The sequence below is a fragment of the Drosophila ficusphila genome, unplaced genomic scaffold (genome assembly GCF_018152265.1).
Source record: "Drosophila ficusphila isolate 14025-0441.05 unplaced genomic scaffold, ASM1815226v1 contig_288, whole genome shotgun sequence".
NCBI lineage: Eukaryota > Metazoa > Arthropoda > Insecta > Diptera > Drosophilidae > Drosophila > Drosophila ficusphila.
Window position 1 is genome coordinate 1,187,331 of NW_025064191.1, and position 17,862 is coordinate 1,205,192.

Genomic DNA, 17,862 nt, shown 5'->3' on the forward strand with positions numbered 1-17,862 from the left:
ACAAGAAATTACGATTTAGCCAAGAATCACACCAGGTTCTTGTCATCGATCTGTTGTTATTTTTTAAATATGTGTTGACAGTGTGACCAAGCGTGAGGGTAAAATAAATACCAAAGCCAGTAAAATATACCGAATCTGACAAGAAATTACGATTTAGCCAAGAATCACACCAGGTTCCTGTCATCGATCTTATACGCCGCAAATTCAAACAAATTATTAAGGTTGTCCCAAGTTGTGGGGGTATAAGTCACTTACTTTAAATGTTCCAACGTTAAAAACGTACGTTTCTCAGAAATTCCTCAACATAAGCACTGTCTGTCAATAAAGCTAGCCTGTTGGTTTTGCTGGATGCTTCCGGCACGAACAAACGTTGTTTTGAATAGAGGGCTTCATTGCTTATTTATGGACCAAGAAACTGAAAGCATGGATATGGGAGTGGGATGTCCAGGAGCAGAGCCGATTAGGAACGAGTTTGAAATCTGTGCCTGTAGGCCGCTGAACTCAAAAGCACGACACGGAAGGCTGTGACGCCACTATTTGCATATTTTTTTTTTACTAACAGGAAGAGAGAGCCGAAGCTTGTATACCCCCCCCTTGCAGTTTGAAATGTATATAGGCTATTTTAAGGATTTGATTTGATAATAAAGTAGTCCGTTCAATATAGAAATCATTTTTAAATATCCATTTCTGTAACGAATTGCTTAAAGTCAAGCAATATGCATAAATTCTAAACAACATCGAAGCTACCTCAATTTTTTTTATATGGTCGTCCGATTTTCGCCAAATTTAATTCGAAATTCAAACGTCGTTGGAAAACTCAATTTTCTTTGTTTCGATCGTCGTTCCAAATATTAGATAAGATAATATTTTTCAATTAATTAAAGTTTTATAAGTTTTCGATCATTCCTATAACAGTTATATGATAAAGTTATCCAATTTTCATGAAATTTAATTCTAAATTCAAAAGTCGTAAGATATAACCATCTGCTAAAAATCATCCCTTCATGATAAATACTTATTATTACTGCGTGCAATACCTACAAAACCTTTGGTATGGTTTTAGCAAGAGGAAACTAGTCACATGAAAACAGACAAACGGACAAAAGTAAATTAATTCAGATGGTGATCCTGGTCAAGAACACATACATATATTCTACGTATAAGCCTTACCCCACAATTCGAGGTCCTCTCATTATCAAACTTGGCAGAGACCGACTGCGCTTCCTCCTGCGGCACTTGACGCTTACATCTTTCGGGCGCTCTTCCTGCCCCCTCTGGATGTTTCTGAAAAAGTAAAAATATCATATGGATGACTGTTCCATTATTGACGTTATCCAATCTAATTCTGCTTTCTCCACTTATTTTCATTGTAATCTGTCATGTCTCAAGAACGTGGACCCCCTGTTCCGAGCTTGCCTGCCACAGTTCGTCAATCGCTAATGGCTTCGCCATTTAAAGGAGGCAGGAGGACTTGGTTCTAAACTGTCACTTAACTTCAGATGTTGCTAAACGAAACTCACCTGCGCACAATTTCTTCTGCCAGCACTTTGGGCACTCGCTCCTCGGCTTCCGTCTGTTTGATAGGATGGTCAATATCCGCGATACCGCTACACAAGAATGTCCATGATGGACTGGAACTGCGACGCCTTGCGCCCAGGACCGCAATGCCTTTGTTAACGCTCACAGAGGTGACGTGGGGTTTTAAAGGCTCCAGCTCGCTAATAGACACACCGGGCACTGGCTGGTCTCTCTTCGTTCCTCCCGGATCCCTGTTTTTCTGGCAGGCTGCGCAGCGAGGCCAATAGTAGCAGGTTTCCAAGGTTTTGCTGCAGCTTTTTGTGGTTGCCGTTATTGGGGTTTCTACGTTACTGCTATGAAACAACACGAAAAAGTTAAGCCCACAGAAAGGGAACTTTCTTGGTTTTAGTAGTTCTCCAAACTCTGGAAACTAGTCAAATCACAGGACTTCGAATTAATTGAAGTAGTGGTGGGATCATTGATTTGGATATCTGCTACACACCAATCCCCTTTCAGATCCTCTTTAAAGTACATGTGTTTTTGTATGGACGGCGCTAACCAAAGAAAGTTAATGTCAGAAGTAATGCTTCCACCACCGGAAGGCTCGTAAATTCGGTTAGTATACATATAAGTTGTTATGCATAAGCAGTCTCTTAAATATTTGGATCTTTCAGATCGAGTTAGTAAATTCGGTTAAAGAAGTAGTAATTGGCTTCAGCCTGTGTGCATTTTAGTTCAGGAAATAGGTTATTACGTTACACAGTGGTTTCCGCCGATACTGTGCTGCTGTGTTTCCTCACACCCAAAGAATTTTTAGTACCTGTTGCTGCCACGCGGTTGGGGTGCCTGCTGTCTGTACGTGAAGTCGCCGCCCACCCCGACCGCGACCTCCAGGGGAGGGTCATCCCGTGACCCTGGGCTTTGGCGCTGGGAGCGCTGCGGCTTTAGCACAGTTGTCGGGTGCTCATAAATTCGCGTTTCGTTGCTCATAAAATTGAGCTCGCTGTTGCCGCCGGAGTTGATTGTCTCTCGGTTTCGCAGCAACACAGGCAGGTCGTAGTCACTACTGTCCTCTCGGCGAAAGTTCATGATCGGCGACTTTCGCAGCATTTCGTACGTCAGTTCGTGGTCGCACAAGCGAGTTCCGTAGCTCTGGGGGCTTCCCGACTGCCTTGACGGCGGGTGGAGGTTGTTAGTCGAGGATCCCGATGATTGAGGTGATCGGGAGGCTTCCACGTTGGAGGCGTTAACGGGCGAATTAGATTTGCGCAGGCGAGAAGCGGACGTAGAGCCCAACGACACGTGTACGGAGTCGGTGGCAGACTGCAAGAGACGCAGTCCGCTTACATTACTGCCATTACTGGCGTTGTTGTTCAGCACTACGCCACAGAAGTCGTCGTCGAAGGAGCTCGGCTCCCTCTTCGAACGATCGTTCAGGTTGCTGCAGCTGTCCCCTCCGCTGCCACTTGTGAGCCCGGATCGTGCCGAGCCTTTTGCCCCCTCACTGCGGTGGTATGAGTTGAAGTCAAAGTCGAAAGATCGCGCCTTATCCACTTCGTTTTGACGCATTCGCACAGAGTTGCTGGCCGGTGCAGGCGTGTTGGCATGCCCCGTTGAAGGAGCACGAATGGTGGGAGGAAAGACTCCTCCTCCTCCGCCTGACAAGCGGGTCTGCTGGTGAACGGCGCCTGAAGCCTGATTCTGTTTCTGCTGCTGGGTGGATACAACAGTCCCTACGTTAGCAATAGATTTGTGCGTTCGATTTGGAGAGCGCTCGGTTAGCTGCAACGATCTAAAAAAAATTGAATTTGTCTTTAAACTGGGATGAACCGACTTGCTAAATTTATAAGGCAATTATACAAGTATTGGGCTTTCGAAGAAAAGTTATGCGACCATTATTAAGGCAGGTTCTCCCCTTGTAGAGCCAAAAAATGACACATTTAAAAAAAGCCCCTTTTCTTGCAAGGCACAGGAAACATAAAAAGTCTGACATTATTGAGAACGTGTTTCAATAATTTAAATTAATTGGAAAATTAGGAATTTACTCTTTAATTAATAGAATAAATGAAAATTTCCTAATGATTTTTTGTGTGTGTTTCACTGACCTCGATCGTCGAATGCGGTGCTCCTGCTCCGCTTGTTTAGCGGATATCGTTCGTCGATTGGTGGTGGAAGCACTTCCAGAAACAGCTACCGAGTTCGTTACTGTCGAGCTGGTGATAGCATTAGGGGGCTCCCGGGTGTCGCCTCCACTGTAACTGGAGCTGGAGGAGCTGCGCGATATATTAAGTGGCATCTTGTCCTCGTGCCGTTGTCGGGCCTCTAATGCGCTGCTCCTTGAGTTAGAGTTCTGACGGGAGCTGCTTAAGGAGAGCTGTGAACCCTTCTTGCGCCGTTCGTCGGGAGTCAAGGACCGGGATTCGGGGGTGAGCGATCTTTGCTTTCTCAAACTGCTAGATGAGCTTTGGGACTCGTTACGATCTGGAGTTAGAGACCGCTGGCGCTGAACCTTGAATGGCGAGATGTTGACAATACTTGTTCCGACTTTGCCAAATTTGTGGTTGTCGGCAGAAAGAAACTCGTTCAGTCCGCCATCCTCGTTGTCTAGCTCGTCATTGGAAAGATCTGTTAAGTAAATTAAGTGCTAAAATGAACAGTAAGTAAAATTTGCTTTTTACTCACCTGATCTCGCGCCACTGTCACAGGAATTCAGTCGCTGGCTCTTGGACGTATCGAAGCTTCTAAAGCGCGAGACTCCATAATTGCTGAGGTTCGACTGCTTTGGCGGAGGTCCGGCGCTAGCCACTCGGCCAAACTGCGACTTACGAGAACGCCCGAGGACGTGGCTCTTTGAACGTTCAGAACTCCGTTCATGTCTGGAGCGCGGAGAATACTTGGCCTGATTGCTGGAAACCATGTTACTGACGGGCGGCGACTCCTTCACAGCGGCATTCAAGTAACCCGTTGTAGCCTGTGGGTGAAGATATTTCGGCGAGCTGTCGCGGCTCCTGAGGGACCCACTGCTACCACCGCCGCTTTCCCGCTTCGTTAGATAGTTGGGGGAGTTGCCAGTAAGGGTGCTGAAGTTTGGCGACCGATAACCCGCCAAAACGGCCAGGTTTAGCGGGCGCTCCGACAGGTTTCCGTCAAAGCTGCGGGAAAACGTCTCTACATAGCTGTCCGTGGGTGTAGGACGCCGCGTGTCATACTCAAAACTGCGAGAGAAAACCATTCCCTTTGCGGAAACTGCATTGGCATTCTGGGAGTCAAACTGGGATTGCGGTTGGAGGGGCACAGTCGATGGCAGGGGACCCTGTTGTCGAACTGGTTTGCGACGGTCCTGATGCCGCAGACTCCGGCTGTTGTCCTGGAAAGCGGGTGGGGGCGATAGAATTGGTGTGATGGGGGAGTCCACCTCGTTATTCTTCACTGGCAGAAAGCCTGGTCGCTCGTTAAGGATGTTTGCCAGTTGGGGATCGAGGATTCGGTAGCCCGGTCGGAGTGCAGGATCCCGTGCTGTGTAGCCGATAACTCTTGCTTCATTTCTTTGGATAAGCTCCTCCACCTTGGAGCCGACAAACTTTGGCTGAGCCATGCTTACGTTAGAACGCTGCTGCTGCTGCTGATGCTGTTGTACAAATGACTGGCGTGCCAGGTCCAGGCGACGTCCGTGATCCGGATGAACGGCCCAAGCCGCACTTCGCCCACGTCCATTGTCAGGAAGAACCTGTCCCCCATTCTGTTGCCCATAGTTGAGAAGGCGATAGCCTCCATAGTTGTTATCCTTGTTTCCCCTCCCAAGCTTCGTGTTGACTTGCACCCAACCAGACTTGTTCAAAAATATTTCCTCCTTGTTGGCGGCGGGCGATAACGGCTTTCGACCTGAGCCGGGAACCACGTGGACGTGTTCCCCAAAAAGATATGTCGGCACTTCGCTGGGACCGGTTGAGATCGTCAAATGGGTGGCGGCAGGGCTTCCATTGATACTGCTGCCACTGCCACTGCCCCCCATGTGGTAGTGCATTCTGCGCGCCTCCAGCTTCTCGTTGAAACAGCGGTTGGATGCCTCAAGACTTTCTCGTCGCTTGGCGACGTACTGCTGAAAGGCGGAAAGGTGTGTCTGCTGCTGCTGCTGCTGTTGTGTATGTGCTTGCTCCTGCTGCGAAGTGGCTTCGTTGCTATTCGGCGCACTTAAGTCTGGAATTTGCGACTCCGGAGTGACTGCTCGGTGTCGTGGCTTGAGCTGTAGTTGCTGTTTCTGTTGGACTGCTGCTGTGGGCGATTCATCCACAGCTCTGACATCTTCGACGGCTTCATGACGCTGCTGTTGCTGTTGCTGCTGCTGCTGTTGCTGTTGCTGCTGGTGCTGCTGCCGCTGATACAGATGCTTTGAGGGACTGGTGCGAGAGCGAGTGCGACGCCGCTTGGGTAGAGCGGGAAGCGGTAGAGTGCTCACGTCTAGTTTTTCGAGAGTCGAGGAAGAAAGCTCATCGTTTTGGGACTCCCGAGTAATGGAATCGCGTGTAAGGTGACTATCGTCCGACTGTGCCTCGCTGGAATCGAGGCAGGCGAAGTCCTGCCGTGTCCGTGGTTTCGGCTGCGTTTTATTTTCTGTAGATGTGGCACAAAGAGGTTCTTCGTATGTCTGATCGCTGTAAAAGGCGTGCGTGTAAAGGTTTTTTAGGTTTAACGAATCATTCAAAATTGTCGCTGTCATCGATGACAGATCCTTGGCTAATAACCCCCAAATGTTAGGAGAAGATTGACACTTGGCCAGGCCAAGTGCCGGTGCTCGAATAACGAAATAATGGAATGCCGAATGTCGTTGACATCTGGACAGATGCAGCAGTAAACGCTTGCACTGCAGGCACTTAATGCTTCGCAACCTGTAAGTGCTTTGCCTTGTTGCTGCCATCGCTGGTGGCTAACCAGTGGACAACTAAGCGCTGCGCAGGGTGGAGATGGTGGAAACTAAACGAAAAGCAGCCATAGCAGGCACTCGTAAGGCCTTCATTTGCTAAAACTCTGAATTTTATGGGCCCCGACTATGGTCCAAGTCTATTAAAAAGAAGTCGAAAGTTGCCTACACTTGACCCTGAACTTAAAATGAAGTGGGAATAAATATTACAAAGTTACTTGAAAAAACAAACGGCGAGAATAAGAAACTAGTAAATTTGCAAGGTGAGGGTGGGTGTTTGAAGATGAAGATTATCTATACAGCTTGGCTTTAAATTAGGGCAACCAGTCCGTCAACATATCAGGCAAGTATTATATGTACGAGGAAGGGTCAGTGACAGTTTATCGACAAAAGAGTTTGCGGGCTTATCGTCGAGACAGTTTTCGTCGGCCATTTCCGGAAGACACAAAGCATGCTCAAGATGCTTTTGCTTACGATGACAATGCATTTATGTACCTACTATGTTGTGTTAGATTTTTAGGGGGAGAAACTTATGGGCTTATAGGTATGAGAACACTAACAAAAGATGCTACAACTTGAGAGGTTTACAACACAAATCCAAAAAAAAATCTGTTCAACCTCAACGCCCGAATTTGGGCATATGAATTCACTTAAAAACTTGTCATTCCAAAACGGTCAAGAGCGAAAAAAAGCGATAAAATCTTCGGTTCGTTGCCTCGGTTTGTTGAATTTTTTTTTGTGTGGGCGCTATACGCCTAGTCTAATTCTGGAAACGCTGGCGTTTGTTAAATAAAGAATATATATTTCTTGCAAGCCTTGCTAAATTCTTCGGTAATAATTCTAGCCCCGGTCCGTCTATATTTAAGATAGCTTTTGTAGATCAAAAGCCATTTCGTGGAGTTTTTAAATTTTTTGTGTGCATGTTATTAACCCTTTCTAAAATATATAGAAAACCCACATACCATGGCTTAAAGGGCTCTTAACAAAGATATTCAACTTTAAAAAAGAAAAGTAAAAGCCAAAATAGTAAAACTACCTTGTTTTTAATTTCTTTAATTTTTCTTGGTCAACACGTATAAGGAATGTTCAGAATTTTTAAGTGCGTGGGCAATGCTTATATTCTACGACAGCCCACGAGCATAACATACATACTCTCATTCAGAAAGTTCAATCTACCAGAATTTACAAAAAATATCAATTTTGATGGTTAACAATATTTTCTTTTTTAAGATTTTTGCCCATCAATCCAATTACATTTTTGAAAGAATATTCCCTTCTTTTTTATTAATATGCCACGAGCTCAGAAAAGTTTTATAATGGTTTCAACCCCTCACTATGGTGGTTTCACTTCAAAACAAGTTGTATTAGTTTTTTTTTTTTACTTGTACGTTACATCGAAGAGGACAAAAGTTTCCACAAAAAGATGTTTGTGCGTTTCTTCACCGAACCACGGTATCTATTGAGCAGCAGTGATTGCCGGTTTGGATATCGTAAATAAAGAAAAGTACGCTTACATCTGAGGCATGCATTATAAAACTGGTTTTCGACCACGCTGTTCCGCACTTGTCTTCGACAGAGAAGGACAAAGGCGAGGACGAGGACGGCAACTAGTAAATCGATTGCATTTTCTTGCATACCTGTTAGTCAACTTGCACTTTCGACTGCGTCCAAATGCAACTAGCTGCTATACTAGCTCAGAAGCTGCTTCTTCGGCACTAAAAGATGTGGTAACGTTGTTCAGGCTGCATCGGCATTGACTAAAAGCCAATGACCAAATGAAGTTGCAACTATACGAAACGAGTTTCACATTTTCCAATCCATATTGGTGCGCCGTGTTTATGATAATCGGCCTTATAATTATTAAATGGTTGGCTACAACCAATTTGCAGCAAGTCATTTGCAAAATGCCTACAAACTTTTTATTTTAAGCCTGAAGGTTTTGAAGGTCGTCACAAATTTCGCAAATGTACTGGCCTAAAGTGTATCTATTCGGGCTCCGTGGTTTCTGATTTGCCGTTGGCCATGGTATGCTTTTCTCGCTTTTGTACCGCATTGCAAGTGGAACTTGTTTTCAATTAGCTGCGCTTTGAACAAACGCGATTCAATTCAGACTTCGATTGAAAATGTATTAGTGGTATTTATTAGACAACCCAATATTTGGTGTACTTAATAAATTTATTGTAACCCAAACATGGAACTGTTAAACTAGGATGACGTGAAATTATTCTTCTTTGATTTTTTCCCAGCACAAAACAATTTAGTGCGGGTGTATGTATCGCTCACCGTACGGGTGGGTACACATAAGTATATGGGTAAATGATTGAATACCAACACGATGAAAGAAAACAAAGGACAAAATTGATTTATGTAGGCCGGTCTCCTATTAAGGGCTTTGCGTTACATGGGGACGAGCCAGCAGGTGAAGCTTTTTGCGAAAATTATTGATTGCACAGTTTTTGTTGGAATTTGGGCCACGAGAGCACTGTTGCCGCAGAGTGTCACACTAAACTAATTTAATAAATGAAATATATGCTCGTAGTTTCAAGTAATTCATCACAAGATGAGCTAAGAACACGTATACATGATTTATATATGTTCGCCGTATCTTTGGATTTTTTACATACAGGTGTGCAATCGCAAGTTCTGCAATAATTGACTTGATAATAGCCATTTCTAGTTTGTCATCCATATAAGCATAGAATTTTCCATGCGGTGGCTTATATAAATCAAATCAGAATTATTGCCTAAAGACACTGTTTTTAAGCAATCACAGACCTTCAAAGCAGTGGGACAGTATACTTTCATACGAAGGAGATATTCGTATTTAATAAGCTCTTAACTTATTATTTGTTTTGGCTCTCGGAGTCCTTTAACACGCTTTCACCATTTGATTTAAGACTTAAAGTAACACACTCACGTTTCTCGATGCTGAGATAATTGTTCGATCGGCACGGCAAAATACAAAAATTACGAATTTGATCTTGTCAGGTTTTCTCAGAGTTCAATCGGAAAGCAGCTCTGATCAAAAATAAAATTTCGAGGGGGTCTAATACAAGGTAATACCAAGTGTGGCACACAGAAAAACTCTCAGGAGCTGCGGCGCATAGGATTACCCTCTCGCGGAATGCAAATAGTTTCACTAGCGTAATTAACCCGCCTTATAATCAAAGCAAGTGTTAATAGTAATTTTAAACTTGCCACTCTTTTGACTTATTGGTTGACACCCTCTGATATGGGAAGCACGAAGCACAGAATGAGGTAACTGGACAGGAAATTTGGCCGTACTGGTAGCAGCCACAAACAACAAGTGTTCGCCGTGCACAAATGTTTACGTTTACACTTCCATTTTCACTTTCGCCACATTAAAGTTCAAGTTTCAGGCACTTAAAGCTACTCCTTATAGGCTTATAGGCTGGAGCTCTGAGCTTAGCCCAAGTCGCGTACCTGTGCGCCACCGCTGGCGTTGCGCTATCCGTGTTGCCCGTCTTGCAACTAATCTCCAGCTCCACAGCGCTGTTGCTGGCGCTCTTTTTGCCAGCGTTGGTTGTTGGTGAGATTCCGCGAGCAACATTTGTTGCTGGCGAGAGAGTGCCCTGCCCCTCCGAACATGTTGGACCAACATGTTGCCTGGGGACAACTTCCGCTCGGACCTTCTTGCTGTCTTTTGTTTTGCTTGTCCTTTCGCCGCCTTCCCCCACAGTCGAGTCCACGGAATCGGGCGGTAGCTGGTGCGTAGGGGGGCGTGTGCGCGGGAACGGGAAAGGGGGGCCCGTGCCCATGCCCGTGCGCGAGTCCAGTTGGCTGTTCACTTCAGCCGAGCTCCCGAGCGCTCGTTTTGAAGACTGAGCGTCAAAGCTGGCAGTATTGATGGCAATTCCTTTCGGTCCGCCCGCAATAGCGGCTACGGGAGGAGGGGCTTCGAAGTTCCCGTCAGATTGCGCCACTTCGTTGTCAATTGCGGCCTTGTGGTTCTCTTTAGCCTCGATATCCCGCTGTTGACGCCTGGATGTCGTCGTGTGCGACGGTTCCTGCAGAATTAACGAATAATAAATATCGTTTTACTTTTTCTTTTTTTGCCGATTTTAAATACCCTACTTAACAAGCGGGCTTTTGCAAGTGCATAAAAGCAAAATGAAAACAAATGGAATAAAAGTTTGTCTCTTACCTCTTTCAAAACAACACTTGACTCCAAAGCCATGGTGATACCGGCGGAGTCCTCGCAGCAAGCATCGTAAAACACGTCGTTGTCATCAGTCTCCGCTACACTTCCATCTATCACGCAAATTGTTGGCTCTGATTTCTTATCTTTAACTGCAGTTACTTCGTTAGATTCACTGTCCAAGCTTCGCGACTTGGTGTCATCTTGAAGACCCTCCATATTGGCCTTCAACTCCTGAAGGTCGGAATAGGTCGCAGGAGAAGGCGGAGGAGGTGCCGGAATGTCTTTCCGGCGAGGACTGGGACCAGGTGTGTTCTGATGTGCCTTTGACCCGCTCGAGCGGTTATGTCGTTTGGCTAGAGGTAACGTCAACTGTTCCTCAATTTTTGCATTTTTTTTCTCAACGTTAGGAGCTTCTGAAAATCTGGCCTTTGGGTTTAGGCTTTGCAAATTATCCACCGTGGTCCTGTTATGCTTCTTGGGAATAGTTCCAGTCGAGGACGCTACGAGTCTGTCCAAAGAAGGATATTCCCTCCTCGTTGTCGATTGACTTTTGCGTTTGCTCAGCGTGGGGTCTTCTATTAAAACAACATACATGTACTAATTTAAACAATCTTTATGGTTTCACTTACTCGTTGCGGGACTATCCGGTGGTGGAATCTGAGCCTGCAGACTGGTTCTTGGGGCAGGCGTAGGCTTTAATCCTGCAGCCGGTCGGCCCCTGCTCAAGGGTAGGGTGGTCACTACAGGCTCTTGCCTGGGTTCCTGGGAGTATGTGCGTTTGGGACTCGCTTTAGTGTTGCTGTTCGAGTTGCTACCACTTCTTGAACCCCGCCTCGTAGATTCCAAGCTATTGTTTCTCTGCATCTCAGACTGATATATGCTGCGTTTCACGTCGTTCACATGCTTGAAAAAGTCCTGGGCATATTTGTTCTGTTTCAGATCTAGCGGAGGTGGGTTTTGCTGATGCTCCATAGATGGCGGCGAGGTTTCCAGTCGCTCCATAAGCCCATCTTGAGCACTAGATGGAAGTGTTCCTGCTGCAGTCTTGCGCGGAATACCACTGCTGCCACTCCGGGCAATGGACCCGTACACATCGTCAAAGTCTGAACTAAAGTAATTTGACGAACAATCGCAATTTCTGCACTCGTATCGGCAGTTGTCGGAATAGCTGCACTTATCGGGACGGGCCATGGATATTCCTGCCCCAGAGCCCATTCCGATGACCCCATCTAGACTGCAGCGTCTGCAGTCGTAACCGAACCGGCTCTCCGAGCTACCAAAGTAGCGCCTCTGGCCAGAGGTCGAGTACACTGAAAAGAGACTCGAATCACTGATGCGCCCGCCATGTCGCCGATGAGGATGCCGAGCGTAGCGCTGGGAATTATCACTGCTGCGAAGGGAGAACTCGCTGAGAATAGAGGCCTTTGAGTCGCTCTTGTACATCTGGGGGTCATAGGGGTCTACCAGGATCTGGGATCCCCCAATGGGTCGGTTAGAAGCGTACATCAGCGAATGCAGCGGCTGCGTCCCGCTGACGGCATAGTAAAGGTCTCCAGAAGCCGGTGCTGCGAACACATTCGCCTCGAGCCGCGCCATGGTGTTGTATTTGTGGTGGGGCAGCGAGTCGCTCGAGGAGGACGACTTCGCGTTAAGTCGCTGCAATGAAGCTGCGCCCGCGACCGGCCCAACCCCATTATGGTAGCCCACAATGAAGTGAGGCTGCTGTTGTCGGCGAGGAGGGGTGGCGGAGCCATGTGCAGCCCCCGTTACCTGGGCCAAGAGCAGGCTGCCACCCACAGCGTAGTGAATCGGCTGCGGATTGCCAACTATAGATGACTGGTAGTGCCTTTGGTGCTGGTGCGGAAGATAGAGTTCACCATAAATTTGTTGCTGCAGATGTTGCTCGCTTGGCGTAGTGGTAGCTGAGGTTGACGTAGTCGCCGACGACTGCTGGAACTGGAGTATTGGGTTATAATCGCCTGTTATGGCCACTGGGGTGGTCTCGATTTTGTACACGCCGGGATTATTGGGGTTGTATGACTGAAACTCTAGAATATGAGCCGCCGGCAATCCGACCCCAGCACCACCCGATGTTCGCGCTTCGATATTGCTCTCCTGTTGGTTCCTCTGGTTGGTGAAACTCTGTTGCTCTGCATGCACCTCCTTTAGCTTGCTTCTAGTCGCCGACCCAATGTGTGCCAAGCAGTACTCGCAATTGTCCTTACTGCACTGCTCCATGCATATCTCACAGTCTCCAAAACCATTAGCAGCTCTTTCATTTCCGTCGTTGGACGGACTAATTCCATGTGCCTGAGTTGCACCTGTTACGGCGAGATTTTCGTGACCATCTTTGGCGAGCGTTAAAGAGGCACCGGACATTGCTATGCTGGTCACTGTGCCCGTCCCCGTTGACGTGCTAGGGGTTTCCTTGAAAAAAATCTCCTCGTAGATGTTCTCCTCGCTACGGGAATGTCGTTTTTCAGATTTGAGAGGTGCCTCTTCACTACCAACCGGATTTCGTTGTTTGTTCTCCAGTTTTTTTGAGCTTTTCAAGCCCTCCTTAAGCAAATAGTAATTAAAGCTTTTAATACCAATTTCGCCGCGCAGGAAACGTTTGCCAATAGCAACTTTTGCTGCGTCAACGGCTGGATCTGCAGGTACTGTGGCGGAAGAGTCGTGTGCCGAGCTAAGGGCAGAGTAACCGTCGTCTAGTACGTTTGGGCCCTCGCCATAGTGCTTTCGAATACGGTCCTTGCGAGGTCGATTGTCAACTTCGTGGACGTCTTTGGCCGCAACTTCCGCCTCCCGTTGCCGTTTACCTGGTGACAGATGGCGTCTGTTGTCCAGGCTAAGGTTCCGCTTCTGCTTTGAGTTCCGCTTCGTTCCTTTCTTTTCCATTCTCTCTGTGGCCGTGGCGATTAGACTCCGTTCTAGACTGCGCACCCGACGAGTCATGCTGCTCTTGCTTGGCTCCAGCGTCTCATTGTCGGTGCTGCTTGAATCGCACTCGTAATTTAAGCAGATAGCGGTGCTGCCGGAAGCTGCCTTGACTTTGGTCTGCTTTCCGGCCACATATTGATGGAGCTCCTTGGACAATTGGTTCTTTGTCAACAGACTGCTCGACGAGTTTTGGCCGCGAGTCTCTAACCAACCCTTGGGTTCTGAAAATGGCTTCCCAGAAATGCTATTGCGGCGCATAGGGTTTGCCAAGTGGCTTATGTCCTCGGTGTAGGCAGGATCATCGTAGATTCTATCGCGCACTGAAGTAGATGAGCGGTCTTTTGTCTAAAAAAAAAGGTAAAAGAAAATATATATAATTTAGTTATGTTCTAAAGTATAAAAAAATTAAACAGAAGCCGCTGATTTCAAAGTTTGTAGATTCACCTTAACTTTGTTCTTTTTCCGACTGCGTTGCGAAATCGTCACATCAGTCAATTTTAATAGTTTTGGCCTTAGCGACCGCTTTGACACCTTTCCCCGCTCATACGTGAAGTCCAAAAAAGTTTCTGTGGTCATCCTTTATACAATACGCACAAATCTACGAAAACCGGCCGGGATTGATAAGCCTCCTTTTTCCGAAAGCTGCAGATTAAAAAAAAAAATGTTAAGATTTATAGTCCCAGCATGCAGATAACGTGATATGGTTGATTTATTATTGCATCTATACAAATTACTGGCTTCTCGGTGATTTCCAATTATAATTATTTGTTGTTTTTATCTGAGCTGTTGTTATGCTTCTTTAGATAGTTGCCAATGCAAAAAATTCTCATTTTAGGGTGTGGCTGTGAAGGATGCGAAGGCAATGCATTAAGTCAAAACCTTTCTCTTACCCGACTCGACATAGCTTGTTAGAACCAACATATCCACACATGCAAAATCACTGGACGGAAGTAAGAGCCGAATGAACAAATAAGTGCAGGTTGGGTGGGGCGATAACTAATATGGATTTATGTTATAAGGAACCTAGAGCTATTAAAATCATGTTGTGGACTACAGTGGCGACTAGGTGGAATTGCCATCATGGGACGAGTTCCAATGCAAAAGAAAATCATTAGGCCTGTAGTTTACGACAGAATTAACTGGCATGTTTGCAATGTTTTGTTTCTTATTCACAAACTTGACAATTTATTATTGTATACACACCCTGTCATGCGTTTTTAGTATCTTCCAATACCCTATTGTATACAGTGACACTTCCTCCGTACAACTGAGACTTAACGCGATTTTCTAACGTTCCGACCGTTACGTCAAAACCAAACTGAATTGACTGCGCTCTCGATTTCAGCAGCTAGTTCCCGTAAATGCGAGTTGCGTTTTTTGAGTCGTCCTACACCAGATTGTTCCAACAACGGCCTGTAGGATGCTGAGAATCTCATTGAAGGATGCCGAGTTTAAGTGAGAGAGTACCAGACAACGTACCGAACAAGTCCGACGCCTGCGCCCTGATTAGCCTTATTTTGACTTGTGCAGGCATATCCGCAGTATACCTTCCCACTGACATAATTGCACTGTGTGAACTCGGATTTGGCCCCAACTTCACTACTTGTTGAAGTTACGTTCGATGACAACAACATTCTTTCAAAATATATACAGAGAGATTACACATATCTAAATACAAAGTGATCAAAAGCAAAAGGATTAATTAAAAACTTCTAAGTGACTTTAATTTTTGAAATCCTAGGCCCACAAAACGAAAATACTTATTACATTTAAGTTTTCAAAGTTCTTGTAGTTCTCCTGACGACACTGCGCATGACTCACCTACTGGTGCAAAGTGTGTAATTTGTTATTGTGGAAACACTTCCTTCTAAAATCTACAGTATTTGTTGAAGTTCCCTTAACGGTCTACCCGTTTCACTTCATTTTGGCACGTGTCCACCCACACCTTTAAACAACAGCAACATGTTGCTGAGTTTGCGTGCTCGTAAATTTTGGCTTAATTTTGTATTGCGAATTCGCACATTTAATTCGAATTTTTAATTCGAATTCAACGTAAACCAGCCACTGTTGCAAACAGGAACTTAAACCTAAATGGTATACCAAACAAATTCAATCTAGAAAATGAGGCCAGTTCCACCGATATATAAATAAACAAGAAAGGAAGCTAGCTTCGGCAAGCCGAAGCTCATATACCCTTGCAGTCATCAAACATTTCGAACAGAATACACAGAGGCTAAACTACATCGAAGCTACGACGACTTTTCTATTAACTTTCCATATTTTTGACTATTGTTCATATGGCAGCTATATGATATAGTCGTCTGATTTTGATAAAATTTAATTTGATATTCAAGAGTCGTTAGAAAACTCTTTATTCCAAAAATCATGATTTTCTGAAGAGAAGTAACGATGTTATCATTTTATTTCCGTTAAAACTATATAGATTTTTCGATCTTTCCTATGGCAGCTATGAGATATCGTTGTCCGATTTTTATGAAACTTTTTTCTCAATATAAGAGTTGTTAAAAAAATTGATATTCAAAAAATCATGCTCATGGGATAAAAAACAACGATGTTATCAATTTATTTCCATTATTTTATATATATTTTTTTGAGGTCTCCTATGGCAGCTATATGATAGAGTTATCCGATTTTGATAAAATTTAATCCGAAATTCAATAGTAGTTAGAAAACCCCATCTGGAAGAATTCAAGTCGATCTGATCAAAAACAAAGGGGTGAGAATTTTTTATTTCATTCTCTCGTATAGGAGCTATCCGATATAGTCGGCCGATCCGGCTCGTTCCGACTTATATACTGCGTGCAATAGCTACACAACTTTTGTGAAAGTTTCAGCAAGATAGCTTTAAAACTGAGAGACTAGTTTACATAGAAACAGACAGACGGACAGACGGACCGACGGACAGACGGACAGACGTACATACATATTTCGATTCAGATGGTGATGCTGATCAAGAATATATATACTTTATGGGGTCTAAGGTGTCTCCTTCACTGCGTTGCAAACTTCTGACTGAAATTATAATACCCTTTTGCTCTGCAAGGGTATAAAAATTAGCACTGATTTTATGTTTTTTTTTTCAATTCAATTTTTTTTAAGCGCTTGATTTTGAGGCTTCCAGTTCTGTTTCTTTCTGTTCTTTGAATTATAAGAGGTCTAGACATCAAAATGGCAACCCGTTAGCTCCCGAGTGCACGTAGGGATCCCTCAAGAAGGTTATAGTATTGATGAGGACAAATCCCCTCACTACGATTCTTGAACAATTCGTTCAGGGTACATAAGACACATCAGCAGATCCTCAATGACCTCAATTTTAATACAGGAGCACCCGTAACCATTCACTGCGAGCTCATACTCCTCCTCGTCAAGAACATAGTATAACTCGCTGCTCAGAGCCGATGAGAGATCCTGTCCTGGCTGAAGGACCCTAAAAGCATCTCGTCGGAAGTGTTGTATAGCTAAGATTACCTTTTCGCTGCAACTCCGACAGTAGCCCAGCTGGTCTTTCCCAGGAGACCCATGTGGTCTGAATGTCTCATCCAGCTGTAGAAGCAACCTCCGGAAGATAAAGCTGGCATAGATCCTGCGCTGCCACTCATTTAACTGCTTTCTTCGCAAGGAACACGGTTGGAACACTGCAAGTCCCACGTAGAGTGCCAACAGCAATTGGGTGAACATAGACAAAGCCAGGACATAAAGCAAGGACCCCTCACCACCACGCTTTGTAATTTGTTTGGCCCAGTCCGATATTGGCGACACGCACTCTATCGAGTAACTGTGCTGCAAAGCGGCGACCAGCATCACTGCAAGATTAAGGGTTACGTGCGTCGGAGTCACAGATTAGTAAGCCAACGAGTTCAAATTTGAAATTTCAATGTTGGCGGCTTTCGATCTGATGGGGAACTGGCGCACAACGTGGCCTGCTTTTTATTTATCTGATTTTTTTCAAGCCGAAATGGTTCCTTAACTTATCACTTTTTCTTTGACTAATAAGGTCGATTGGCAATGCGACGCGCCAAACTATCGATTGTCACTAGCAGTGTGGCCAGCTGCTGAAACAAAAGAATACTAAAGCTTAAGGCAGGTTCTCACCTTGTGGCGAAAAAAAATCGATTTTTTTTTTGGCTTTAATGAATGTACTCAACAAATTTCAGATCAAAATTTGAAAAATTACAAGAGTTACATGCCTTTATATGGAGCACATGTCGAGCACCGGCCATTTGAAGCCAATACTTTAAACGTTTTCGGACGTTGGGGTTAACCAATCGTCATCAAATTTTTTTTTAAATGTTCCTAATTGTTT

The 17,862-nt window shown here is 45.1% G+C and overlaps 2 protein-coding genes across 5 annotated transcripts in view; both read right to left on the reverse strand.

Moving 5' to 3' along the window:
- The window catches only part of LOC108099077, a 30,165-nt gene extending 13,043 nt beyond the window's left edge, over positions 1-17,122 (reverse strand). Inside the window, exons 1-10 of one of the 4 annotated variants that reach the window (XM_017202369.1) lie at positions 17,028-17,122; positions 13,983-14,180; positions 11,228-13,883; positions 10,602-11,173; positions 9,881-10,464; positions 4,201-6,170; positions 3,624-4,143; positions 2,339-3,310; positions 1,521-1,871; positions 1,171-1,284 (exon numbers count right to left, since the gene is read on the reverse strand). In XM_017202369.1, coding sequence (XP_017057858.1) covers positions 1,171-1,284; positions 1,521-1,871; positions 2,339-3,310; positions 3,624-4,143; positions 4,201-6,170; positions 9,881-10,464; positions 10,602-11,173; positions 11,228-13,883; positions 13,983-14,114 — 7,871 coding nt within the window. In that variant the 5' untranslated portion in view covers positions 14,115-14,180; positions 17,028-17,122. Of the gene's footprint in view, positions 1-1,170; positions 1,285-1,520; positions 3,311-3,623; positions 4,144-4,200; positions 6,171-9,880; positions 10,465-10,601; positions 11,174-11,227; positions 13,884-13,982; positions 14,181-14,741; positions 14,962-15,017; positions 15,122-17,027 lie in introns of those variants that run through there. The other 3 variants (XM_017202370.2, XM_043207839.1, XM_043207840.1) reach the window with 3 other exon arrangements.
- LOC108099080 lies at positions 16,643-17,571 on the reverse strand. The gene has a single exon (XM_017202379.1). It carries the CDS (start codon positions 17,358-17,360, stop codon positions 16,806-16,808), a length of 555 nt encoding a protein of 184 aa, XP_017057868.1. The 5' UTR covers positions 17,361-17,571; the 3' UTR covers positions 16,643-16,805.
- Positions 17,572-17,862: the final 291 nt, after the last annotated feature.

Excerpts from the sequence above, each read along its gene's own strand:
- LOC108099080 (XM_017202379.1), bottom strand. The coding sequence starts at position 17,360 with ATGCTGGTCGCCGCTTTGCAGCACAGTTACTCGATAGAGTGCGTGTCG.